Below are 26,422 nucleotides of genomic sequence, written 5' to 3'. Positions count from 1 at the left end.
TCGAGCTCCTCTGGGGAGCTAGAGGTGGCGCCGATACAGTCATCAATGTAACGGAGGACGAGGTGGGGTTTGGGGCCTGTGTAGGTGCAGAAGAGTGACTGTTCCACCTAACCTACAAAGAGGCAGGCATAGCTGGGGCCCATGCAGGTGCCTATGGCCACCCCCTTTGTCTGTAGGAAGTGGGAGGAATTGAAAGAGAAGTTGTTGAGGGTGAGGACGAGTTCGGCTAGGTGGATGAGGGTGTCGGTGGAGGGAGACTGGTCGGGCCTGCAGGACAGGAAGAAGTGGAGGGCCTTCCATTCTTTAGATGACATGTCCATCATGGGCCTCCTGCAGTGCCACAATGATGCCACCCGAAGGTTGCAGGAACAGCAACTCATATTCCGCTTGGGAACCCTGCAGCCCAATGGAATCAATGTGGGCTTCACCAGCTTCAAAATCTCCCCTTCCCCCACCGCATCCCAAAACCAGCCCACTTCCTTGACCTGTCCATCTTCCCTGGACTGACCTATCCCCTCCCTATCTCCCCACCTATCGTCTCCTCTCCACCTATCTTCTTTTCTCTCCATCTTCGCTCCGCCTCCCCCTCTCTCTCTATTTATTCCAGAACCCTCACCCCATCTCCCTCTCTGATGAAGGGACTAGGCCCGAAACGTCAGCTTTTGTGCTCCTGAGATGCTGCTTGGCCTGCTGTGTTCATCCAGCTTCACACTTTATTATCCTGGATTCTCCAGCATCTGCAGTTCCCATTATCACTCAAGGGCCTTCTCATCTGTGTCATATCTTGTGATAAACCACTATTATCATAATAATAGCTGAAGCGAGAGCTGTAAATGTGACACAATCACTAGGTTCCAGTATAGTTTTGTGGAATATAATGTGTTGGAGTTTAGCTCATCATTCTCAAGGTTGATTCTGAGCTTGATGATCTCAGTTATCCTTCTGATTGAAGGGAAGGCAGTGGTCTGAATGGTATTATTGCTGCACTGATAATACAGAAACCCAGGTAATGTCCTGAGGACCTGGGTTCAATCTTGCCAGTGGCAGTTAATGGAATTTGAATTCAACACAAATCTGTAATTAAGGGTGTAATGATGACAATGAAACCATTGCAGATTATCCCGAAAAACCCAGCTGGTACACTAATGTGCTTTTGGGAAGGAAACTGCCATCCTTACATGATCTGGTCTACATGTGACTCCCGACCCACACAGAATGTGGTTGACTCTTAAATGCTCGCTGGGGTAAGTAATAAAAATGTTGACTGAGCCAGTGATACCCTCATACCATTAATGAATTTCAAGAGAGATAATAATATAAAAAGGTTCAGCATACTGAATTAGATATGGGAAAAATACTGTCACAACCTAGCAGTTTAATGACAGGGTCCCTAAATGTCAACGTCAGGTAAGAATGGGTTCGGGCTTGGCCACATTGCCTGAATTACACAGCTGCTGCTATGTTTCATTATACTTATTAAGTATCTGCCCTACATCTTCTGTTAGGCTGGGAAATATCACCAACTTTTGTCATCCTTATCCTTTAAAACACTGATCTGCAAGAGTTTTAAACACGCTTGTCATGGCTGAGATGGGAGGAGAATGCACAGGTACTTTCATCTGTGTTCAGCTTGTCGCACACGTCGTGTGAGGTCATCGATGCGAATGTTTTTCAAGTACAGAAGATGCTCAAGTCGGCGAACTTTCACCTGGAGTATCTGAAATATAATATCGCGACTAAATTTAAAGACTGACAACATCCCAGATATTCTCCAACATTATCCTAACAAACAATGGCTACACTTCAAAGAACACTTGATTGTCAGTAGCATGCTTCACTGTTTCCTCTGGTCACAGAAATAGTGATGGAGCTGAAATTCTTCCAGTGGAGGAAAATGAATAAGAGATGTGATGATTAAGGGAACAAATAGATAGGTATCACCTATTCGATTGACATTTAATTAAATAAAGCAAAAGAAAGGATTGCATCTGTACAAATTAAAACTGAAAATGCTGGAGAACCTCAGCAGGTTTGGCAACATCTGTAGACAGAAACAAAAGCTCATAATTTGAGTCTGATTTGACGCCAAACAGGGCACAATGGCCAAGTTGAAGGGCTTTGGTATCAAAAGCTGAAAATCGTGGGTTCGATCCCTATCCATGCCTGGCAGCACATTTGTTAATTTGAAGGTGATTGGAGGAAGGGAGAGGGATGATGTCAGAGGTAGGTTCTTTACACAGAGCGGTGGGCATGTGGTGTGCACTGCTGGGGGTGGTAATGGACTCAGTTACATAGGGACATCTAAGTGATTCTTGGATAGGCATATGAAGAATAGTAAAATGTAGGGTATGCAGGGTTGTTTGATCTTAGCAAAAGAAAATAGGTCGGCACAACAACTGTGCTGTTCTTTATGTGTTCTATGACTCTTCTTCAGATCACAGGAGTTCCAGCAACTAAGAGTACAAAGAGTTGCAGAACAAAGACAGGTATATAGAATTAAGAAAGCAAAAAAATCATTTCAACATGAAACTGGTTGGGCATTTGAGACTTGAGTGTCCTTGTACACCACTCACTGAAAGTAGGCATGCAGATGCAGGTGTGAAGGAGGCAAATGGTATGTTGGACTTCACAGTGAGAGTACAGAAGCAGAGACGTCTTGCTGCAATTTTACAGGGCCTTGTTAAGACCACACTTTGAATACTGTGTGTAGTTTTGCTCTTCTTATCTAGGGAAGGGTGTTCTGGTTATGAGGCCCCAGCAATTACTGGAGATGCTTGTGAAATGGAACTACCGGGGAGGGTTGAACCGGCTGGTTCTTTGAAATCGCAGGGGTAAAAGGGGCAGCTATCAGCAGCTCTTCTTCTTTTCCATTCTCCTCGCCCTGAGCTCGCTGCTCCTCTGGACACCAATCCCTTGGGGCTGAAGGCATTGACCCTGTATGATACCTCAGACTTCAGAAGTCCGCAATGACACCCAAGGCAGAGAGGGAGCCCCACCGGACAAGCAATAAGTCCCTCTGAGACTGTAAGAACCCTTTTCAGGCCTGGGACACTCGTACCCTGGAGTAGTTGCTTAGGCATGGGGGTAAGGTTTTGTGTGATAAGTACCCTGTATTTGTGTAAGGTTAAAGATTCACATTGTGTACGCTCCAGTTTTCTTATATTTTATTTCATAGTATAGAGTATAAGTTTTATTGATGTACAGTGCAGATTGGGCAAGTTGAGTTTCCTGTAATAAAGTTCACTGGTAATTTTGAGCTCATATCTGAGTCCATCTGTGCTCCTTCTGGGTACACCAATTTTGGCTGAGTTCACACCAGATCCCAGACTATAATTCCAGCGTCAAGATCCGGGCGATTCGAACCACCCACTCAAGGGGGATTGCTGGCCAGGATAAGCAGTTTGATCGCTCTTTTTCTCTCTCTTGGGGGTACTGCCCAAGTGGGTAAGTACCAGGTGGCCATTGTCCCACCAACAAGAGAGGGAATCGCCCAGGCATTAGTGGCTGTCTCGATTGCTGTGTGAAGATAAGTTCCAAATCGCTGGTCAGACTATAAACAGTGAGTTCGGTTCAGCGCTCTATCCAGCAGAGTTGCCCTAGTGTGGCATTCCGGGTCTTTGAAGCTTCAGAGCCTGCTGGAGAGAGCCCACCACAGTAATCGGGGAAGCCCAGACACCAGCCTCAGTGAGGAGTAAAGGAAAGTGGCCCTCTATAGCAGAACTGACATACGAGGAGAAACTATTTAATCTATTTCTATGTTATCACATAGGACTATAATTACTGGAGATAAGTAGAATAAGAGGGGATGTCATCTAAAAATTATCATAGAATCCCTACAGTGTGGAAACAACAGGTCCGTACTGACCCTTGGAACATCCCAACTGGAGCCATTCTCCTATAGCCCACCTAATCTACACACCCCTAAACACAACAGGCAATTTATCACAGCCAATCCACCTAGCCTGCACACCTTTGGACTGTGGGAGGAAACCGGAGCACCCAGAGGAAACCCACAGAGGCATGGGAAGAATGTGCGAACTCTCCACAGACAGTCACCGGGTGGAATTGAACCTGGGTCCCTGGCACTGCGAGGCAGCAGTGCTAACCACTGAGCCACAATGCCACCCTGAAGCTCAAGGGATTAGACAATGTAGACAGAGGAAGGATGCTCCTGATAACCAGGGAGTCCAGTACAAGAGCCACAGTTTAAGTATGTGAGCTAAGGTATTGAGGACTGAGATTAGAAGAAATTTCTTCACCCCGTATAATGGTGAGGCTGTGAAATTCTCTGTCATTGGAAGTGACTGAGACCAAAGATATAAAGGCATGGGGAGAAAGTGGACACAGGATACAGAGGTCACCTGATGACAATAGAGATGAGGAGGAGTGTTTTCTCTCAGAGATAGTGAATCAGGAACAAAAACAGAAACTGCTGGAAAAGCTCAGCAGGTCTGGCAGCATCTATGCGTAGGTATCAGAGTTAACATTTCGGGTCAAGTGATCCTTCTTCACAACTGATGGTAGCTAGAAAAAGTATTTTTATGTAGAAGATAGGGTGGGAGCAGGGTTAAGGAGCAAATTATAGGTGGAGAGAGAGCCCAAAGAGAGAGGAGAACATGTGGACAAACAAAACAAATAGATAATGATCAGCCTAGGAGAACGGGGTCTATTAGTGGCTGACAATGGGTTGTGTTAATAGTAGACCATATGATAACAAGGACTGGTATGTGGGGGTTATGGTAAGGACTTGGGAGAAGGCAACGCAATCCGTAAAATTATTGAACTCAATATTGATCCCAGAAGGCTATAGAGTTCCCAAGCAGAAAATGAGGTACTGTTCTTACAGCTTTGCTGCAGCACTGCAGCTAGGCTGAGACAGAAATGTTGGCTAGGGAATAAGGTGGCGTGTGTAAGTGTCAGGCAGCTGGAAGCTCAGGCAGGGTCTTTTTTGTGAACTAAACGTAGGTATTCTGCAAAGCAGTCACCCAGTCTACGCTTCATTTCCCCAGTGCAGAACAGACCACACTGTGTGCACAAATACAGTAGACTAGATTGAATTAAGTGCAAATGAAGCACTGTTTGGGCCCTTGGACACTGAGGAAGGAAGTAAACAGACAAGTGGCACACTTTCTGTGCTTGTAGTGGAAGGTGCCATGGATCTGTGGGATGGCTTTGGCAATGAAGGAGGAGTGGACCAAGGTATCCTGGAAGAAATGATCCTAGCAGAAGGGTGACAAGGGAGGTAAGGGGAATCTATGTCTGGTGGTGACATCCTGTTAGAGGTGGTGGAAATGGCAGCTAATGATCCTCTGCACTTGGATGGTAGTGGGATGGTAGGTGAAGAGGGCTGAAGTGCGGGCGATGGGTCAGACCCGACTGACGGCCCTGTCATATATGGTGCTATGGAATCCTTGTTTGAGGAAGATGGTGGAGACCCCCTTGTTAAAGTTGACTTCATCGGAACAGATGCAACAGAGATAGAGGAAATGGGAGAATGGAATAGAGATTCTTTTTAAAGGAAGCAGGGTGGAGGAATGTACAATCAGGTAACTGTAGGAGTTGGTTGGTTTGTAGTCAATATTGGTAGCCAGCCTTTCCCCTGAAATGAAAAGAGATGTCGAGGAAGGGATGGGAGAAGTCAGAGATGGACCAGGGGAAGGTGAGAGCTGGGGTGGAAATTGGAAGCGAAATTGATAAACTTTTCCACGGAAACCAGCACTGATGATGTCATCAATGTGCTGGAGAAAAAGTTGTGGATTGGGACCAGAGTAGGACTGAAACAAAGTGACAGGCATAACTGTGGCCCATGCTTGTACCCATGGCCACCCCTTTGACTTGAAGAAAGTGGGAGAAGTTAAAAGAAAAGTTGTTCAGGGTGAGGACGAGCTTGGCAAAGCAGAGGAGGCTCATGTGAATGGGGACGGTTCGATTTCTTTTTCAGGAAGAAGCAGAGAGCCCTGAGGCAATCCTATTGGGGGATGGATGTGTAATGGGATTGCACATGCATGGTGAAGAGGAAGTGCCTTGGTCCCACAAGATGGATATTCTGAAACTGATACAAAGGGTCAGAGGGACTACAGATGTGAGAGGGAAGGGACCGGACAAAGGGAGAAAAAATTGAGATAGAATAGTGAATCTAGCCCTTTATCACAGAGGGCTATCAGGGCTGAGTAGATAAGTACATTCAGCACTGAGGTAGATAGATTTTTAATTAATAAGGGAATCAAGGGAAATAGGGAAAAGGCAGAAAAGTGGATATAAAGATTATCAGAACAGCCATGATCTCATTGAATAGTATCGCAGACCCAATAAGCTTAATGCCCTTTTTCTGTTCCTATGTCTTACGGTTATGGTCTAAATAAACTTATAGGTGACGTGAGTAGGAAAATAAAACTTAATGAATTGCTCTAAAGAGAGCAAGAATGGACTCAATGTACTGATTGGCCTCCACCTTTGCTGTAATAATCACTCTATCACTCTAACAACCATGGTCCAATTGAATGATGGAGTACCTCAAGGCACTGAGTTGCCAACTTGTGTTTCTATATTCTTACCTGAACGGTTTCCTGAAAAGCCAGCAGGGCCTGTTCCTTCTCCTCTATTAAGATGCGTATCTCTGGGCTTAGTTGGTTCTTCTGTGCACATCCAGGTTGTGACTTTGTTGAACTGGAAATGAAAACAAAGTCTGAAACCAGTAAACACAACTGGACCAAGAGCCTGTCAAACAAATTAAATGAGTAATTCAACAGATCCATATTCCTTGACTGGTGTGTGGGTGGCGCAGTGACTGAATGCAATTTATCTGTTCTGGCTCGCTGGAAAGAAATTAATCTTTTCTTTGGTTCCTTTGCCAACTAATCAAATTGGTTCCATTAGGTGGCTGAATTTGTGCCAATGGAGATGGTTAAGTTTTCAATAGATGAAAATCTTTGCAACAGTGCCAAGCTGAGGTAAATTGGAATGAAGTTCAACCTGAGCTACAAATCTTCTTAAAACTCGCTAATATTGTTCTATGTCCTATTTCTTTTTATGTTATTGGTAGATAGAATCTAATTGTGCATCAACTGACTATGTAATAATGGTGCTGCATTTCACAATCACAGCCCCTGGGCCTACTCGAGGATGTGAAATGCAACTCCTGTGCTGCTTTCTTGTTAACTGCTGAAAATAGACAGCCTGGGATATCTCTGTGTCTGAATTGGATTCCCTTGCTCTCCTTTTTCAGAATCACATTCTCCTCCCCCCATTTCTGAAGAAGGGTCCAGACCCAAGACGTCAGCTTTCCTACTCCTCTGATGCTGCTTGGCCTGCCGTGTTCATCCAGCTCTACATCTTGTTACCTGATAAGTTACTTTGAAGGAAATTCATGGCAAAAGCAGGGGATAATTGAAGATCTTCTGATACGAGCTGTGGCTTTTTAAACTGGTGTATAAGGTTTGGTTTCTTTATTCATGCCTGTTTAAAGGCAAAGTGGGAAATGTGATGTTTCAGTGTTCACTTTCGCACTTCACAGTAGACCCTTGGTCATCCCAAGCATAACTTCGTGAATCAGATAAGGTTAGTGGGTTGTGGGCTGCCTTAAAACAAGGATATGTTGACAACTGTCTGGGAGAACAAGCATTAATTGGTGGCAATGTCACAAAGGAACTTTCTATGGAGAGTGGTTATCCTTCCTTATGAGCTGCTGTTACTTTTCTTATGGATATAATCACTAATTCCTCCCTATAATTCTCCAGGCACCATGGCAACTCTGAGTCACACACCTCTGTCATGAGGTCACTTCTTGTCCATTGGGAAGCAAATGAAGCATTAGTGACTTGCTTGTCCCATCATGCACTGTTTTACGCAACTGTCATGTCTCCAAAGCAGAATCTTTCAGACCATAATGGCTACTCAGTGCTATGCTTGTGGAACGGCATAGGTTCAGGTTACATCTCATGATGAGACATAATTCAATCACGTGTAACTCACAGGGACTGTGCTCATGAAAAAGAAGCAAAAAGAATGTTAGTTAATGTCTGCAACCTCCAGAGGAGGTGTGTTCATATGTGGACAGCCTCATGGACAGCCTGAAATGCACGCAATCATCTGTTGCTCCTCTTCCTCCAATACAGCAATAAAAAGCCCAAAATGGTACTGCAGCTGTGGAGATAGACAAAGAGGCAGCACCACTGAAACTGCACAAAGCTTTAGCAGAGCCCTGTGGCAGCAGCAGAAATGAAATATAGGCTTCAATAATGGCCTGAAAATATTGCATTCCAATCACCAGTACCTTTAATTGGAGCTCTGTATGCAGCAATCCTGACAGTAGTTTTACTCAGACCAACACACAGCAGCAAATGGATCAGAACAATCGAAACTACTGTGAATTACATTGTGACGCACTTATTTATGCTTTATAAACTGGTTTGTGTTTCCTGGAGCAGAATGAAATAGTAAATACACTGCAAAATGTGGTAAAATTTAGTTTTCATGAATTGTAGAGGCAGGAGTAAGTAACTTAGAACAAAAAACAAAGTTGCTGGAAAAGCTCAGCAGGTCTGGCAGCATCTGTTGGGAAAAAAATAACAAGTTAACGTTTCGGGTCCGGTGACCCTTCCTAAGAACTGATCATGAGCTCAGTTCTGAGGGAGGGTCACAGGACTCGAAATGTTAACTCTGCTTTTTCCTTCACAGATGCTGCCAGACCTGCTGGGCTTTTCCAGCAACTTTGTTTTTTGTTCCTGATTTACCAGCATCTGCAGTTTTTTTGTTTTTTCTTCTTAATGAGTACCTTACACTGTTCAAGCAAATCTGAAGAACGGATCACCTAGGTTTTATGGTACTGATGTAGTGGTACTAGTGAAACACATTTTGATTTTGATTTTGTATGAAAGCCAGATTGTTTTTTCAATGGTTCTTTCCCTGGTTATCATCCAGGTGGAGAGGTTGAAATGACTTCCAGAGAGAACAGAGCTAGGGTACCGACAGTCATGCAATAGAGATATAGATTAAAAAAAAGATAAACATGCTCTTCAAAAACATAAAATCACACTAGACATAGTATTGTAAAAGGTGGAAATTATTCCAAATATATGGGATGACCTTTTTTATTTTACCCGATTTCTTGCTTATCCTCTACAGTCAAAAACATGGCACAGTACATTCACAACTGCAGGATTAAAGTGAAGTCAACTCTGCTGGGATTCAAACTTATTGAAGATTATTGTGTCAGGTATAAATGTAATCAAGCTTCTGTCTGGTTAGGGCTCTTGTGGCACAGTGGTGATGTCCTTATCTCTGAGCCAGGAGCTAAATCCCAAATGCTCCAGGAGTGTGTCGTAACATCTCTGAACAGGTTAATCTGAAAATCTAATTTCTGCCTGATTGTGCTTTGACTGTTCAGTTGTTTGACTTAGTAGATAAACCCTGGCATATGCACATTGCCTACTGTATTAGTGGAATGTGGAAAAATGTGAGATCATTCACTTACGCAAGAAGAACAGATTTCCAGGTTCTTTTTAAAATTTCGATAGATTGGAAGGTGTGAATGTGCAAAGGGACTTGGATATCCTTGTCAATAATTTGCTAAAGGTTAATCTTTATTGCAAGTGGATTTCAGTACATGGAGAAGTGAATTCTTTCTTCCATTGTATAGGAGCTTGGTTTGAACATACCATAAGTACTGTGTGGTGTTCTGGTCTCCTTTTCTCAATGATTCTCAGGAATCACTGTGATGCAGGGCATGCAACAAAGGTTCACCAGACTTGTTCTCAGGATGACCTTAAAGATGCTGGATATTCTGGGACTGTATTCTCCAGAGTTTTGAAGAATGAGAAGTGATACTGAAGAGAAGAAAATACATAAAAGGATAGAGAGGGTCAACGGAGGTCAAATGTTTCCCTGACTGGGACAACTAAAACTGAGGCCAATGTTCAAAAATAAGGTAAATGTCATTTAGGACTGAGATGAAAATATCATTTTTTTTACTCAGAGGGTGGTGCATCTTTGGAATTCTCTGCAAGGGCTATGGAAGCTTAGCCTTTTGAGTGTAATTAAAAGAAAGGTGACAGATTATTGATTACCAGTGGTGTGTGACCGTTTATGGGGATACTATGGATAAAAGGCACTAAAGTGTTAAATCAGTCATGATTATAATAAATGACAGGATGGAGTTGATGGGTTGAATAGCCTACTCCTTTTGCTTTGTTCCTATGTCCCTGGCCTTTGCTAACCAGTGGTCCCACTTATTGGGCCCTCGGCTGTTGTGTTCCTAGACTTGCTGACTGTGCATTTGTGCCCAACTCTCATTCACCTCTGTCCTTGATTACTGGTATCTTGATGATAGGAAAGGTGGATCAACATGAATCTGGAGAGGGCAGGACAACATAGGGAGTGGGGAGAATGCTTGGGGAGATGGGCTGAAGATATGCGAGGATCTGAGATAGTATGGGAAAGAGTCTGGGAGCTATTGGAAGGAATGGAAGGGGTTTGAGGATGTCCTAGAAATGAGAGTGGGATTGGGATGGGCTGGAAATAATAGGACAGGGATGAAAGAAATGGGATGAATATGGAATGAAAGGAATGGCATGGGAAGAAGTTGATAAGAATATTATTACAATATCAAGACACTAATGCAAATGTTTTAAGGATCTCTATTAACGTATCATGACAATCTTGACAACCTTTATTTAAATGAGCTCATTTGTCAAAAAAATGAAGGCGGTGGGCTGATGCTTACACACCTTAAAACTGTTACATTCTTCAAGCTGCCCAGATGCCGATGAGAAGTCGCCAATGTTTCATGTTTGAACAGATGAGTCACAACTCAGAATTAAGTTACTTTCTTGAGATCCACAGCAAATTTACCAAAACTGTCTGTTGCGCAACGATTAATTATGTTGTAGACTGGCTCACTGTCTTAAAGTGCATGTGCAACTTTTCAGTATGTTACCAGACATATAAAATATTTAGAAAATCACCAAGCAAGTTTGCCTCCGCGTAATGGTTTTAGTGCCTTGTGGGCAGATCATGACACATAAAGGTTGTGCTGATGCATTCCACCTCACTGAACCACAGGGAATGGAACCGCACTGCCTAACCCATTCCCTGGCCAGGACAGGCAACTCACAGCCAGGCAATGAACACAGAGTCATATGGATGTGGAGCATAGAAAAAGACCCTTTGGTCCAACTCGTCCATGCTGACCAGATATCCTATATAAATCTTGTCCCACGTACCAGCATTTGGCCCATATCCCGCTAAACACTATTCAGATGCCTTTTAAATGTTGTAGCTGTGCCAGCCTCCACCACCTCCTCTGGCAGCTCATTCCGTACGCTCCCCACTCTCTGCGTGAAAATGTTGTCCCTTAGGTCCCTCTTATACATTTCTCTTCTCACCTTAAGCCTATGCCCTCTAGTTTTGAACTCCCCCACACAAGGGAAAAGACCTTGCCTATTTATCCTAACCATGCACCTCACGATTTTATAAGCTTCCGCAAGGTCACCCTTCAGCCTGTGACACTCCAGGGAAAATAGCCCCAGCCAATCCAGCCTCTCCCTTTAGCTCATCAACCCCAACCCTGGCAGTATCTTTGAAAATCTTTTCTGAACCCTTTCAAGTTTCACAACATCTTTCTTATAGGAAGGAGACCAGAATTGCATGCAATACTCCAAAAATGGCCAAACTAATGTCCTGTACAGCCACAAAATGACCTCCCAACTTGTATACCAATGCACTGACCAATAAAGGCAAGCATGCCAAACCTCTCCAGAGAATACAAACAGCATGTCTGAGATAAAAATAATTGGGTTGATGTGTGCCTTGAGCCTCTAACAAAATATGCCTCAACTCATCTTGAAGAAGTGAAAGCACATTTTGAAAAGTGTAAGAAAAACTACAGGACGTTGGAAGAGGGCAAATGTACTTACTCCTTTATTCAAAAAGTGGCATGGGGTGGAGGAGAGATGGTGTGGGTGGATGGTGGTAACAGATAGGCGAGTTAGCTCAACATTTGTCATAAGGAAACAGTACAAGCTGTTATTAAAGAAATTACAGCAGAGCACTTGGATAAATTCAAAGTAATTAGGCACAGTCAGTTTGACATTATGAAAGGGAAGTTGTGCTTTACCAATCTGTGAGAGTCCTTTATCATTGTAGAATGTGCTGTGGGCAAATATTCAAACATAGGAGCCAGGAGCAGGTGTTGGACATTTGGTCAGTTCAGCTACTACATCATTCAATATGATCATGACTGATTCTGTTTAAATGTCATACTCCCACACTCTCCCCATACTCTTTGATGTCTTTAGCCCCAAGAAATCTATCTCTTTCTTAATTATACTGTGACTTGACTGACACTGCCTCCTTGATAGAGAATTCTACAGGTGCACCATGCTCTGAGTGAAGAAATCTGAAAGGCCTGTCACAAATCCTGAGGCAGTGGCCCCCTATCCAGGGGGCCAGCTCCACACCTTGTTCATATATGTTTACACCAGATGTGAACGAGGACATGGCCAAAACATTAAGCTTCAACTGGCTTCTGAAGGAAGGGGCAGGCTTTTTTTTGTGTGGATAACGTTTAAAAAAATGGAACCTAAATGATGAATGTTCTGGCATGTGCAGAGTGGAGATGGAGCAGAATAAAGATTCAGAATATGTCCACACCAATGTTGACGAATGGGCATCACAGGCAGAACTCTCGGAGTGATTGATAGCTGGGACAAAGATTTAAAATTTAAATAATAAAGAAAATTTGAGAAACACTCAGTAGACGTGACAGCATCAGCTGAGAAAGCGAAACAGGTGTTTTTGCACATTGATGATCTGCATCAACACTAGTTTGTTTTCACTTTAAATTTGATCAGCTTAGAGACAGAGCAGTGATAAAGGTCAATGAGAAGGAAGGCCTGGGCAACTTGCCTCAATATTGAGAGATAATGGGAACTGCAGATGCTGGAGATTCCAAGATAATAAAATGTGAGGCTGGATGAACACAGCAGGCCAAGCAGCTTTTGTGCTCCTGAGATGCTGCTTGGCCTGCTGTGTTCATCCAGCCTCACATTTTATTATCTTGCCTCAATATTGATCAGGCTATGAAAGTGGACTCTTGATTATTTATCTTTTAAGAATATAACAAGGCACTGTGGATAGCAGCCTCAAGTTGATAAAAGGATTGATTAAAATTTTGTTGATTTGGAACAGAGCAATAAAATTTGGAGTCTGATCTTTTTAAAATCAAAGCTGATGGAATCAAAATAAAAGCTTCAATCATCAATCACAACATTCACTTGTATGAGATTCAGATTTTTCCATGACAAAGCTAGGCGGGCCTGATGTCAACATAATTGAGATCAATATGGTCAAGCTATAGAGCTTTGCAATTTTTGTTCATTTCCATCTTTTCCTGATAACCTCCTGAAATGCATTATTGCCTTGGAAATACATTTATTCCTTTTCTCGTTCAAGATCATGCCAACAGACAAGCTCCACAAACAACATACAGAAGACCAAAGCCTGTGGCCTCAGCTACACAATGACCTGGCCCATCACTTTCACCTTGCTGGACTGGCAAACTGCTTATCCAGAGAATAGAATGAATTTCTTATTTTCATTTCAAGTCCTTGCTGTTCAGCACCACAAGTACCTCGTCTGGCTATATGCTCTTCTTTCTTCCAACTCTCTCGAGATAAAGGCTAATATTCCTCTCGCCCTTTTCATTACCTTTTGGATGCAATCTAACTCAAATTAATCAATCAGAATCTCAAGAATTATACCATCAAACAATTTAAAATGAGCTATATTGTATGTAAAGTGGCTCACTTATGCTTGCCAATCCTGTTCTCAGCAAGAAAAGGAATATGTCCAGGCCTTGCAACTTTTTTGAGTTAAACAAAAACATAAGGGACAATAGGTCCCGAGCGCATTCTCCACTGCAACACATCAACCAATCAGAGTTGAAATGCCAACCACTTTGTATCTTTTTCTCATGCAGTCTGAACGGTTGTTTCCTTTGAAATCTGGCATTCTTGTGTCTGAGCTGATGAGTGTCAGATGAAAACCTTCACCATCATGTCTCTTTTCTCAGCAATACATCATGTTCTATCTTATCAAGTGATCAATCTATCAATGTCACTTTGCAAAGTTCTCATCAAGGTTCACAATTCCACTGAATTTGGAAGTCATCAGCAAAGGTAGATGCATAGTTTTTGATTTGATTTTTGATTTGATTTGATTGATTATTGTAAAAGATACTGAGATACAGTGAAAAGAGTTGTCTTAAGTGTTCAACAGGCAGATTGTACCAGACAAAGTGCAGCTGGCAGCAGAACAGAGTGCAAAACACTGTGTTACAGTCACAATGAAGGTGCAGAGAGAGAAAGGGATCAACACTAACATTTAAGAGATCGGCACAAAAGTCTAATAACAGCAGGGAAGAGCCTGTTCTTGAACCAGGTCATACGCACCTTCAAACTTTTACATCTTCTACCCACAACTGATTATCTATTCACTGAATTATAAACAGAAGTACCTTGATACTGGATAGTCAGCGTGTAGTTGATTATAATGATGGTCCCATGTTGCATAATCCTTAGATCGTGGTGATGTTTGAAACTGACCTTGTGTAAAATGAAAAAAGAAAGTTAATATAATGGTGAGTTTTCCAGAATAACTTTTAATCAACTACTCAGAAATGCAGAATAAGAGGTGGTGGAAGATTTATTATCAAGATAGATGAACTGCAACGACAGCCATACTCTTCATGCTTTCATATGCAATTATAAATTTTATTTTTCCAATTTTCCTGAAAGCACTGAGGTTAGTGTAGGGGGAGGGGCTTAGATTAGTTCACAGATCGGCGCAACATCGAGGGCCGAAGGGCCTGTTCTGCGCTGTATTGTTCTATGTTCTATGGCAGGGTGCGTGGTGGCTTTCTAATATCTTAAACACTTGACCACTCCAAGGATGTGGGATTAGTTGAAATGCGACATGTTGACAACATTTTTCTTCAGCAGTGAGCAGCGGGAACCGGCGGAAGTGAGGTCGGAGCCGAGAGGCAGTTGGCAAGGTAAGTGATTGTTATTTAAACAGTTACCTCAAAGCCCCAGGTCCTACACAGTAGGACCTCCCTCCCTCTTCCTCTAACCTAATTAAAAGTCCACAGACTCGCAGCAGGAAGAGCGGGAGCGTCGTTCAGAGGCCAACAGGTGGGTGAGTCTCTGCTTTAAGGATTATGAAATACCTACTTTGACTGGCGGAGCCCTCCATTCCTGTTCCAGCAGCAGAAACAGCGGGAGCTCTAACTGAGAAGGGCTCCCGTGTGTTGTTAAGGTAAGGCTTTTCAATTTATATCCTTGTGTATTGTGTAATTTATTAAAAGTTTAATTGCTTAATTGAAAATGAGTGTAGCAGAGATGTACTAGAAAGCATTTAATAAATTGTAAAAGTTAACTAAATAAGTAGAGGAGAGAGATAATGGGAACTGCAGATGCTGGAGATTCCAAGATAATAAAATGTGAGGCTGGATGAACACAGCAGGCCAAGCAGCATCTCAGGAGCACAAAAGCTATGGCTGGACAGGTGAAGTGGGAGCTGGCTGATCCCATTGTGAACGGCAGCGACCACATCTGCAGCAAGTGTTGGTTGCTGGAAGAACTCCGGATCAGAGTAAATGATCTGGAATCTGAGATTCAAACTCTGCGGCACACCCGGGAGGGGAAGTGTTACCTGGACACTTTGTTTCAGGAGGCAGTCACACCCGGTAGATTAAATAACTCAAATTCAGAAAGTGTTCAAGGACAAGGTGTGACTGTAAGTGAGGCAGGTAGGGGAATTCCGAGTTCAGGAGTGCAGGAGCCTCAGCCCTTGACCTTGAGCAACAGGTATGAGATTCTTGCTCCCTGTACGGATGAGGGAAAGGACTGTGGACAGGATGAGCCAGCTGACCACGGCACCGTGGCGCAGAAGGCCATTCAAGAGTGGGGAGCAAAAAGACAGGTAGTTGTTACAGGGGATTCTATAATTAGAGGGACAGATAGTATCCTATGCAAGCCGGATCGGGAGTCCCGCATGGTGTGTTGCCTGCCCGGTGCCAGGGTGCAGGACATCTCCGACCGGGTTGAAAGGATATTGGAGCGGGAGGGGGTGGATCCAGTTGTTGTGGTCCATGTGGGGCTAACAACATAGTCAAAGCTCGGGTAGAGGACATGTTCAGGGATTATCAAGCACTAGGAAAGAAATTGAAGTACAGGTCCTCAAGGGTCATAATCTCCGGATTACTGCCGGAGCCACGTGCTAATTGGCATAGGGAAAAGAAAGTTCGGGAAGTAAACACGTGGCTAAGGGATTAGTGTGGGAAAGAGGGATTCCATTTCATGGGGCATTGGCATCAGTTTTGGAACCGGGGGGATCTGTACTGTTGGGACGGTCTCCACCTGAACCGATCTGGAACCAGTGTTCTAGCGAAAAGGATAAATAGGGTGGTCAGTAGGACTTTAAACTAGTGAGTCGGGGGGAAGGGAAAGTGAAAGAGACAGGGAATATGGAGTTAAATGGAAAGATAAGCAACAGGATAGCATATGTACAGGTGGATTTAAGCTCGAGGCAGACTAGGAATACAGCAAAAAGGAAGGCTAGCTTAAGACATTTTAGGGTTTCCAACCTCTCTAATAATGATAAGAAAGTTAGCATTAAGGCACTTTATCTAAAAGCTCGTAGTATTCGCAACAAAGTAGATGAATTAACAGCACAAATCCTCTTGAATGATTATGATGTGGTAGGCATCACAGAGACACGGTTGCAGGGAGTTCAGGACTGGCAGTTAAACATTCAAGGACTCACAACATATCGAAAAGACAGGGAGGTGGGCAGAGGGGGTAGGGTTGCCTTGTTAGTTAAGAATGAAATTAAATCTATGCACTGAATGACATAGGGTCAGAAGATGTGGAGTCTGTGTGGATGGAATTGAGGAACCACAAAGGCAAAAAAACTATAATGGGAGTTATGTACAGATCTCCTAACAGTGATCAGGACCAGGGGCGCAAGATGTACCGAGAAATAGATAGGGCATGTCAGAAAGGCAAGTTCACGGTGATCATGGGGGACTTCAATATGCAGGCGGATTGGGTGAATAATGTTGCCGGTGGATCCAAAGAAAAGGAATTCATGGCATGTTTGCAGGATGGCTTTTTGGAACAGCTTGTGATGGAGCCCACAAGGGAGCAGGCTATTCTGGACTTAGTGATATGTAATGAGCCAGACTTTATAAAAGACCTTAAAGTAAGGGAACACTTAGGAGGCAGCGATCATAACATGGTAGAGTTCAGTCTGCAGTTTGAAAGAGAGAAGGCAAAATTGGATGTAATGGTATGACAGTTAAATAAAGGTAATTACAGGGGCATGAGAGAGGAATTGACGAAAATTGACTGGAAGCTGAGCCTAGTGGGGAAGACAGTAGACCAACAATGGCAGGAGTTTCTGGGTGTAATTGAGGACACAGTACAGAGGATCATGCCAAAGAAAAGAAAGGTTATCCGGGGTGGGATTAGACAGCCATGGCTGACAAAGGAAGTCAGGAAATATATCAAAGAAAAAGAGACAGCCTATAAAGTGGCCAAAAGCACTGGGAAATCAGAAGATTGGGAAGGCTACAAAAACAAACAGAGGATAACAAAGAGAGCAATAAGGAAGGAGAGGATCAAATATGAAGGTAGGCTAGCTAGTAATATTAGAAATGATAGTAAAAGCTTCTTTCAATACATAAGAAACAAACGAGAGGCAAAAGTAGATATTGGGCCGCTCCAAATTGATGCTGGAAGGTTAGTGACGGGAGATAAGGAAATAGCTGAAGAACTTAATAAGGACTTTGCGTCAAGTCTTCACAGGGGAAGACATGAGTAGTATGCCAACAATTAGGGAGAGCCAGGTGGCAGAGTTGAGCATGGTAGGCATTACAAAAGAGAAAGTGCTAGAAAAGCTAAGAGGTCTAAAAATTGCTAAATGTCCTGGCCCCGATGGGCTACATCCTAGAGTTCTGAGGGAGATGGCTGAGGAAATAGCGGAGGCTTTGGTCGTGATCTTTCAAAAGGCACTGGAGTCAGGGAAAGTCCCAGACGATTGGGAAATTACTATTGTAACCCCCTTGTTTAAGAAAGGATCAAGGCAAAAGATGTAAAATTATAGGCCGATTAGCCTAACCTCAGTAGTTGGTAAAATTCTAGAATCCACTGTCAAGGATGAGATTTCTAAATTCCTGGAAGTGCAGGGTCAGATTAGAACAAGTCAGCATGGATTTAGTAAGGGGAGATCGTGCCTGGCAAACCTGTTAGAATTCTTTGAAGCGGTAACAATTATGTTAGACCAGGGAAACCCAATAGATGTTATCTATCTAGACTTCCAAAAGGCCTTTGATACGGTGCCTCACGGGAGGCTGCTGAGCAAGGTGAGGGCCCATGGTGTTCAAGGTGAGCTACTGGCTTGGATTGAGGACTGGCTGTCTGACAGAAGGCAGACAGTTGGGGTAAAAGGCTCTTTTTCGGAATGGCAACCGGTGACGAGTGGTGTCCCGCAGGGTTCAGTGTTGGGGCTGCAGCTGTTCACCTTATACGTTAATGATCTGGATGAAGGGACTGGGGGCATTCTGGCGAAGTTTGCCGATGATACAAAGATAGGTGGACAGGCAGGTAATACTGAAGAGGTGGGGAAGCTGCAGAAAGATTTGGACAGTTTAGGAGAGTGGTCCAGGAAATGGCTGATGAAATTCGATGTGAGTAAATGTGAGGTTTTGGAAAAAAGAATACAGGCATGGACTATTTTCTAAATGGTGAGAAAATTCGCAAAGCAGAAGTACAAAAGGATCTGGGAGTGTTGGTCCAGGATTCTCTAACGGTTAACTTGTAGGTAGAGTCCGTAATTAAGAAAGCGAATGTAATGTTGTTGTTTATCTCGAGTAGGTTGGAATATAAAAGCAGTGATGTGCTTCTGAGGCTTTACAAAGCTCTAGTTAGGCCCCATTTAGCATACTGTGTCCAATTTTGGGCCCCACACCTCAGCAAGGACATACTAGCCCTGGAGCGTGTCCAGCAGAGATTCACGTGGATGATCCCTGGAATGGTAGGTTTAACGTATGATGATCGGCTAAGGATCCTGGGATTGTACTCATCAGAGTTTAGAAGGTTGAGGGGAGATCTAATAGAAACTTACAAGATAATGTATGGTTTAGAAAGGGTGGACGCTTGGAAGTTGTTTCCGTTAGGGGGGAGACTAGGACCTGTGGGCATAGCCTTAAAATTAGAGGGGGTAAATTTAAAACTGAAATGAGACGACATTTCTTCAGCCAGAGAGTAGTGGGCTTGTGGAATTCATTGCCACGGAGTGCAGTGGAGGCCGGGACGTTGGATGCCTTCAAGGCAGAGATCGACAAATTCTTGATCTCAGAAGGAATCAAGGGCTACGGGGAGAGTGCAGGGAAGTGGAGTTGAAATGCCCATCAGCCATGATTTAAATGGCGGAGTGGTTTTGATGGGCTGAATGGCCTTACTTCCACTCCTATGTCTTATGGTCTTAAATCACGAGCATCTACACTTCAAACAAGTACTGCAGTGACTCTGCAATGTTTAACTCACCTCCTGTCTCCCCAAAGCCTGACAAACAAAGTACAAATCAGGAGTATTATGGAATATTCTCCACCTGTCTGGATGAGTGCAGCTCCAATAAAATGCACTGAGCTTGATACTACCCAAGCCAAAATGGCCTGCTTAATTATCATCCAAACCACTACCTTCAACATCTACTTCCTCATCCACTGATACACAAAGGCAGCTCTGTATGCTATACTTAGATGGGCTGCAATAACTCACTAAGACAAAGCCTTTATCACCAAGGACTATGGCAGGAGCTGCACTGTATTTCCAGCCTAACAAAGTGTGGGGCTGGATGAACACAGCAGGCCAAGCAGCATCTTAGGAGCATCAGAAAGGGTCTATGCCTGAAATGTCAGCTTTTGTGCTCCTAAGATGCTGCTTGGCCTGCTGTGTTCATCCAGCCCCACACTTTGTTATCTTGGAAATACAGTGTAGTTCCTTCACTGTTGCTGGGTCAAAATATTGGCACTCCCTTCCAAACAGTACAGTGTGTGCCTCTACAGTCACAGACTACAGTGCTTCAAGAAGGTAGCTCACAGCAACTTCTCCCAGGCAATTAAGCATAAGCAACAAATGCTGGCTGAGCTACTGATGCCCACATCCCATAAATGGATAAACTCCAAGAAATGCACAAGCAAGCAAGGGATCAGCAGGTGATGAATTGACACAAGAGGGCAGCAGGCAATACAGGGGCTAAAGATGTTTCGTCCTGCCCTCAGTAGATTAATTCTGAGTTTTAAAAAAATATTTGTTAACGGATTGGCCTGCTTGTGCTGCCCCTTCCATTACAATGGGTATGAAGTCACATACAGAACAGATCAGGTATGGGTGGCAGATTTGCTTCCCAAATTGGAACTATTAGCAATGGCTTTGAGGTCAATTTTGGACTAGCTTTATTTTTCAGAGTTTTTTTCATTGACTATGTTTTAAAATTGAATTTAAATTCCACCTGCTCCCATCATGGGATTTGAACTCATGCTCCTTCAGCATTAGCATCTCTTGACTTCCCAGACGGGGCATTAAAAGTCTAAGGCAGTCACAGACAACAATTACGAAGGTATCCCTCATGAGACATTGTCATCATCAGCATAGGGAAGGCAATGGCCTAGTGGTATTATTGCTGGATTGTTAATCCAGAGACCCAGATAACATTCTGGGGACCCAGGTTCAGATCCCATCACGGCAGATGGTGAAATTTGAATTCAACAAAATATCTGGAATTAAGAATCTATAGTCAGGGAAAAACCCATCTGGTTCACTACTGTCCTTTAGGAAAGGACACTGCCATTCTGACCTGGTCCGGCCCACATGTGACTCCTGACCCACAGCAATAAGGTTGACTCTAAACTGCCCTCTGGACAATTAGGAATGGGCAATAAATGCTGCTTAGCCAGTGACATCTTCATCCTGTTCATGAATAAAGGAAAAAAAATCATTTGCCACTGGCAGTTCATTCCACATACAGACCATGTGTGAAAATGTTGCTCTTTAGGTTCCTTTTAAATCTGTTTCCTGCCATCTCAAAAACATGCCCTCTAGTTTTGAATGCCCCTTCCTGAGGGAAAAGACCTTTGTTATTCACTTTATCTATGCTCCTCAGGTTAGGTGGATTAGCCATGGTAGATGCGAGGTTACAAGGATAGAGTAGAGGGATGGGTCTGGGTGGGATTCTCCTTCATAGGTTTGGTGCAGGTTTGACTTCTTTCCGCAGTGTACTGATTCTATGATTTCCAGCGTCTGCAGTATTTTGATTTTATATGGTTATATGATCGTTAGACGTGCAGTTAATTCTAGATTTTATTGTATTTAAATTCAATCTGCCAATGACCACAAGTCCCTCGTAAATGAGCCTGGAGGTCTAGATTTCTGACTGGAAGACATTACCATCATTTCTCCATAGTGTACAGCCAGACTTGGGTGTTTCCATTGTTTGATAACAGAATTGCAAAAGGAGGAAGAAGTGAATAACTGGTCTGTGAAAGTGTACATTGTGATGCTGCTTTGTTTATTTTGGATGTGGACTTAGCCATTCAGTCATGTGCCTTTTCACATATGGAGTGCACATATACACCTATGCTTGATGAGTAGTGCCAATGTGCCTATTTCAGACTGGCCCTAGCAACCATGCCATCTCCCTCGATGCCTCAACAGCGGCCCTGCACATCACAGGTTCCATTCTGCCCTACATCTTTTTCCTCTTCCTCCTCCTCCTGGCCTGTTTACCTTGAGGAGATGGTTTAGCCCAAAATGGCATTTGCATCTCCATTGCAGGTCATGCAAAGCTTTCATTCAACCTTTCTTTCAGGGATACTGTTCATTTCTCAGAAGCCATCCAGGGAGTTTTGCTGATGCCTTGAAACACATCAAACTTCAATTACTGAAGGATGAAGACATGTTTATTAGAATTTGCCCATAGAATGTGCGCTTCACTGGCAAGCCAGCGCTTGTTGCTCATCCCAAATAGCCCTTGTCATGGCAGCAGTCAGGATAGCATGTACACGCTTATATAATGTTCTTGGATGGCCAGAGACTGGTTGAACATTTAAGGAAAAGAAGCTTTTCATACTGAAGAACCTTTTTGGTTGCTCACTCGTTGTCTTGTTTTATGGTTGCAATCAATAATACCCTGCATATGTGTGAATCCAGCCAAATAGGTGAATCCCACTGTCCTCTTGGGAGGTACTAGCATCAGAAAGTCGATGCACTGTCTGCTCTTGCAAACAGGGCATCAACAAACTGCCAACTGAAAATATGTGCTGTCTCTTGAGAGATGCTAATAGCATCGGTCCAGAGCTGTAGGCCATCTAAAACACAGCTACAACAAGGCACGGCATAAGTTTAAGAAATTGGACCTTTGATAAATGATAATAATTTGGCATTGAAATACATATAAGAATTGATAAGCATGGCATAAGGCCACCTCAGAGGAGAAGTTGTTTTCTGTTCCTCTCTGAAACGAAGAGAAACAATCCCTCGAAATTTCAGAATAACAAAGAATGGAGCTGGATGAACACAGCAGGCCAAGCAGCATCTCAGGAGCATAAAAGCTGACGTTTCGGGCCTAGACCCTTCATCAGAGAGGGGGATTTTCTCTCCTTTAATACTTCTACACCAAAGGCACAACATAAGCACCACTGATCTGCCTGTAGCTTACTCAAATGGACAAATGGCACAAGATAACAAAGTGTGAAGGGCCACGTTTTGGGCCTAGACCCTCTCTGATGAAGGGTCTAGGCTCGAAATGTCAGCTTTTGTGCTCCTGAGATGCTGTTTGGCCTGCTGTGTTCTTCCAGCTCCACACTTTGTTATCTTGGATTCTCCAGCATCTGCAGTTCCCATTATCTCTGGCCTCGAAATTTCAGGATCTCTTGGCTTAGGATTCCATGTTGGTCTCAATTTGGTAGAATGGTGTCTTGTGTGCCGTTTTAATTTTACAAATGTCTGGTAAGGATCAGCTAACAACCTTCTAAGAAGTAGCCTCAAGCTCAGAGATGGGCAGGAAGGCAGATCGGCATCCTATCTGCCCTATATTCATTAGTTTGAAAGGTTAAAAATAACAGGTTACAGAAATATATTGACAAGTACTTTGTGACAGGATGCAATCCTCTACAGATAGCAGCTCTTGTCATGCAATAGTCTTCTTCAGATGGAAACTGGACCAGGGATGATGAAGGTAGAACCGAAGAAGAGTTCCCTAATACTTCAGCCATAGAGCAGGACGCTGCCAAGACAAACGATTAAGATCAATACACTCTGTGTAAATTATCCATTCATCCTCTGACATCAATGAATCACTCTTGACCGTAGTGGGCTGTACGCTTTTTCTGTCCACTTAGCTAAGGTACAATATCTAAACCACTGCTTTTTAATAAACTACTTATATATAGTCGACTGCCTACCTTAGGTTTTAGTCATTAATAAACTCACTCCTGGTTAACACAAGAAAACTGGTTATATGGCTCCTTTCTAAGTAAAATTCATTTGGATTTGGGACAAAGGTATTTATAAGGAAAGAGATGATTTCTAATTAATTTTGTTCTAATCAAAGAGGTGGGTGAATAAAGAAAAAGAACCAGTTTGCCCTTCCTCATCCAGGAGCTTAATAATTTGGGATATCATGTCTGGTAACATGACCAATTATGGAATCTCTCATGCGGATTGGGCTGAACAAGTCATGCTTGAGATTCAGCATGTTTCCTGTGCCTTTCTCCAAAATTGCAGATTGGTATCTCACGGCAGCTATGGAGTACTGTACCTTGAACACAGTCTCTGTGCATTAATGCTCTGCCCTGTTTTCATTAATTTCCAATTAAGAGGATAAACAACGTAGGGCATGCAATGCAAACATTCACAAATGAGTACTGTTTTACTGCATTGTAAAATGGCAAGAACTGAGATTATAGCTACACATCTATTTTAGATTTTAAATAACAAACTCTTACCTGAATCTTCCTCCATTGTTGTGTTATAATACTCAAGGTCCTGCGTGAAAAACAATAAAATGTAAGTTTATTTCTTTTAGCAATGTAACCTATGTTAGAACAAGTGAAGATAAGATTGAAATTTGCTGCTTTGGATTTTTAAAGTGCTAAACCACCAACAGCCATACCTTCAAGTGCCTAAGCCCTAAGCTCTGAAATTGCTTTCTGAAACCAGTCCAACTCGATACTTCCCTCTTTGATGTACTCTTTAGAGCCTATCTTTTTGATTAAAATGGCAGGTTGTCAAATATTTCTTGGCAATGCTCCTATGAAGTGCGTGAGGATGTTTTATTGCGTTGAAATGGAATATATTATAGAATTGCACATTATTGTTTAACATGTTCCAAACTCAGCTTTGAGATGACATTAAAGGATATCTGTGGAATACTTCCCAGTATCTTCAAACAAGTTATCACAAGAAACCTGGAAGGTGTAGCTTATTCAAGTAATGCTGACCGTGACAACTCACATCAATGGTCTTAAAAATCAAGGTGATTCATTAATGTGCCTCAAAGAAGGAAATCTTCCATTCATCTTCATCTGGCTTATTGTTATTGAAGACCCACCGTTTCTTAACTGCCATCTGAAATGGCCCAGCAAGTCACTTAATTCATTGACAACTAGAGATATGCAATAAATATTGATCGTGCCAACAACATTCACTTTCCATGAAAGACATTGGTACAGGGACTACTATGCTGGCATAGGCAAATGTCCAGGCCTATTATATCCATAAAAAATAAGCCTAACATTGTTTTTGGACTTTAGTGATTGATATTGAGCGGATCTGGATTTATTGACCCTCTTGATGATGCATATACAGCATGTGCGAGCAAAACAAAATTTAAGGTGTATTTCAGGAGCACAAAAGCTGACGTTTCGGGCCTAGACCCTTCATCAGAGAGGGGGATGGGGTGAGGGTTCTGGAATAAATAGGGAGAGAGGGGGAGGCTGACCGAAGATGGAGAGAAAAGAAGATAGGTGGAGAGGAGAGTATAGGTGGGGAGGTAGGGAGGGGATAGGTCAGTCCAGGGAAGACGGACAGGTCAAGGAGGCAGGATGAGGTTAGTAGGTAGGAAATGGAGGAGCGGCTTGAGGTGGGAGGAAGGGTTGGGTGAGAGGAAGAGCAGGTTAGGGAGGTGGAGATAGGTTGGGCTGGTTTTAGGATGCAGTGGGGCGAACGGACAAGCTGGGCTGGTTTTGTGACGCAGCGGGGGGAGGGGATAAACTGGGCTGGTTTTGGGATGCAGTGGGGAAAAGGGAGATTTTGAAGCTTGTGAAGTCCACATTGATACCATTCGGCTGCAGGGTTCCCAAGTGGAATATGAGTTGTTGTTCCTGCAACCTTCGGGTGGCATCATTGTGGCACTGCAGGAGGCCCATGATGGACGTCGTCTGAGGAATGGTAGGCGGAGTTAAAATGGTTCACGACTGGGAGGTGCAGTTGTTTATTGCGAACCGAGCGGAGGTGTTCTGCAAAGCAGTCCCCAAGCCTCCGCTTGGTTTCCCCAGTGAAGAGGAGGCCACACCGGGTACAATGGGAACCCTGCAGCCCAATGGTGTCAATGTGGACTTCACAAGCCTCAAAATCTCCCCTTCCCCCACTGCATTGTGTTCTTTGGTACTATCACTGTGCTCAATCAGACAGACTTTGAGCTGTCTAGCATCTCAAGACTGGGCATACACGAGGTGCTGTGAGCCACGAACAGCAAAAGAATTGTACTCCAGCACAATCTGCAACCTCATGGCCTAACATGTGCCCTATTCAATCCTGGTCCAATGGAGAGCTCCTGGAATGGCCTCAGCCTGGATTTCTAGTCTTGAGGTGATTCCAAAGCAATCTTCTGGCCTCATGTACCTTGATGTGAAGCCTGTCATGGTCTAGAGTCAAGGCCTGGTGTAGTTTCGAGGCTAGGTGCTGGCATGGACTGGGTTGGAAGGCCATTGTTCTGAACTTCTATTTTTCTCCATTTTATAACTTATTCCTGAAATCTGCAATGATGGACATTTTTACTTCATTATTTTTCCAAGAACTGTAACTGAAAAAGCTGTACCTAGTGACCTTTTCGCCTAAGGTGGTGCTGTAAACAGCAACTGGTATACTTTTCATTGTATTCATTTGAGTACGTCACAATAAAGCTAATTCTGGTCTTCCTAAGAGCATTGTGGATCAATCAACAACATGGCATCTGCAGCAGTTAAAGAAGTCAGCTCATCGCCACCTCATCGAGGGCAACTACAGACAGGCAATAAAAATGCTGGTCAACAAACAATGGCCAAGTCCCATGAATGAGCAATAACGATCGACTGCTCTTGTAC

The 26,422-nt window shown here is 43.3% G+C and overlaps 2 protein-coding genes across 2 annotated transcripts in view; one reads left to right on the top strand and one right to left on the bottom strand.

The window, feature by feature from the left end:
• Positions 1-699: 699 nt before the first annotated feature.
• Positions 700-26,422, bottom strand: part of LOC125456241 (sperm flagellar protein 1-like) — a 62,175-nt gene continuing 36,452 nt past the window's right edge. The window contains exons 4-7 of the mRNA XM_048539191.2: positions 24,065-24,104; positions 14,513-14,600; positions 6,555-6,666; positions 700-1,717 (exon numbers count right to left, since the gene is read on the bottom strand). Coding sequence (XP_048395148.1) covers positions 1,616-1,717; positions 6,555-6,666; positions 14,513-14,600; positions 24,065-24,104 — 342 coding nt within the window. The 3' untranslated portion in view covers positions 700-1,615. The remainder of the gene's footprint in view (positions 1,718-6,554; positions 6,667-14,512; positions 14,601-24,064; positions 24,105-26,422) is intronic.
• LOC125457394 (disintegrin and metalloproteinase domain-containing protein 12-like) overlaps positions 15,143-26,422 on the top strand; it is a 130,441-nt gene continuing 119,161 nt past the window's right edge. Inside the window, exon 1 of the mRNA XM_059650410.1 lies at positions 15,143-15,188. The gene's annotated coding sequence lies outside the window, so the exon portion shown is untranslated. The remainder of the gene's footprint in view (positions 15,189-26,422) is intronic.

This window comes from Stegostoma tigrinum, chromosome 1 (assembly GCF_030684315.1).
Source record: "Stegostoma tigrinum isolate sSteTig4 chromosome 1, sSteTig4.hap1, whole genome shotgun sequence".
Lineage (NCBI taxonomy): Eukaryota > Metazoa > Chordata > Chondrichthyes > Orectolobiformes > Stegostomatidae > Stegostoma > Stegostoma tigrinum.
This window is presented reverse-complemented; position numbering and strand designations above follow the sequence as displayed.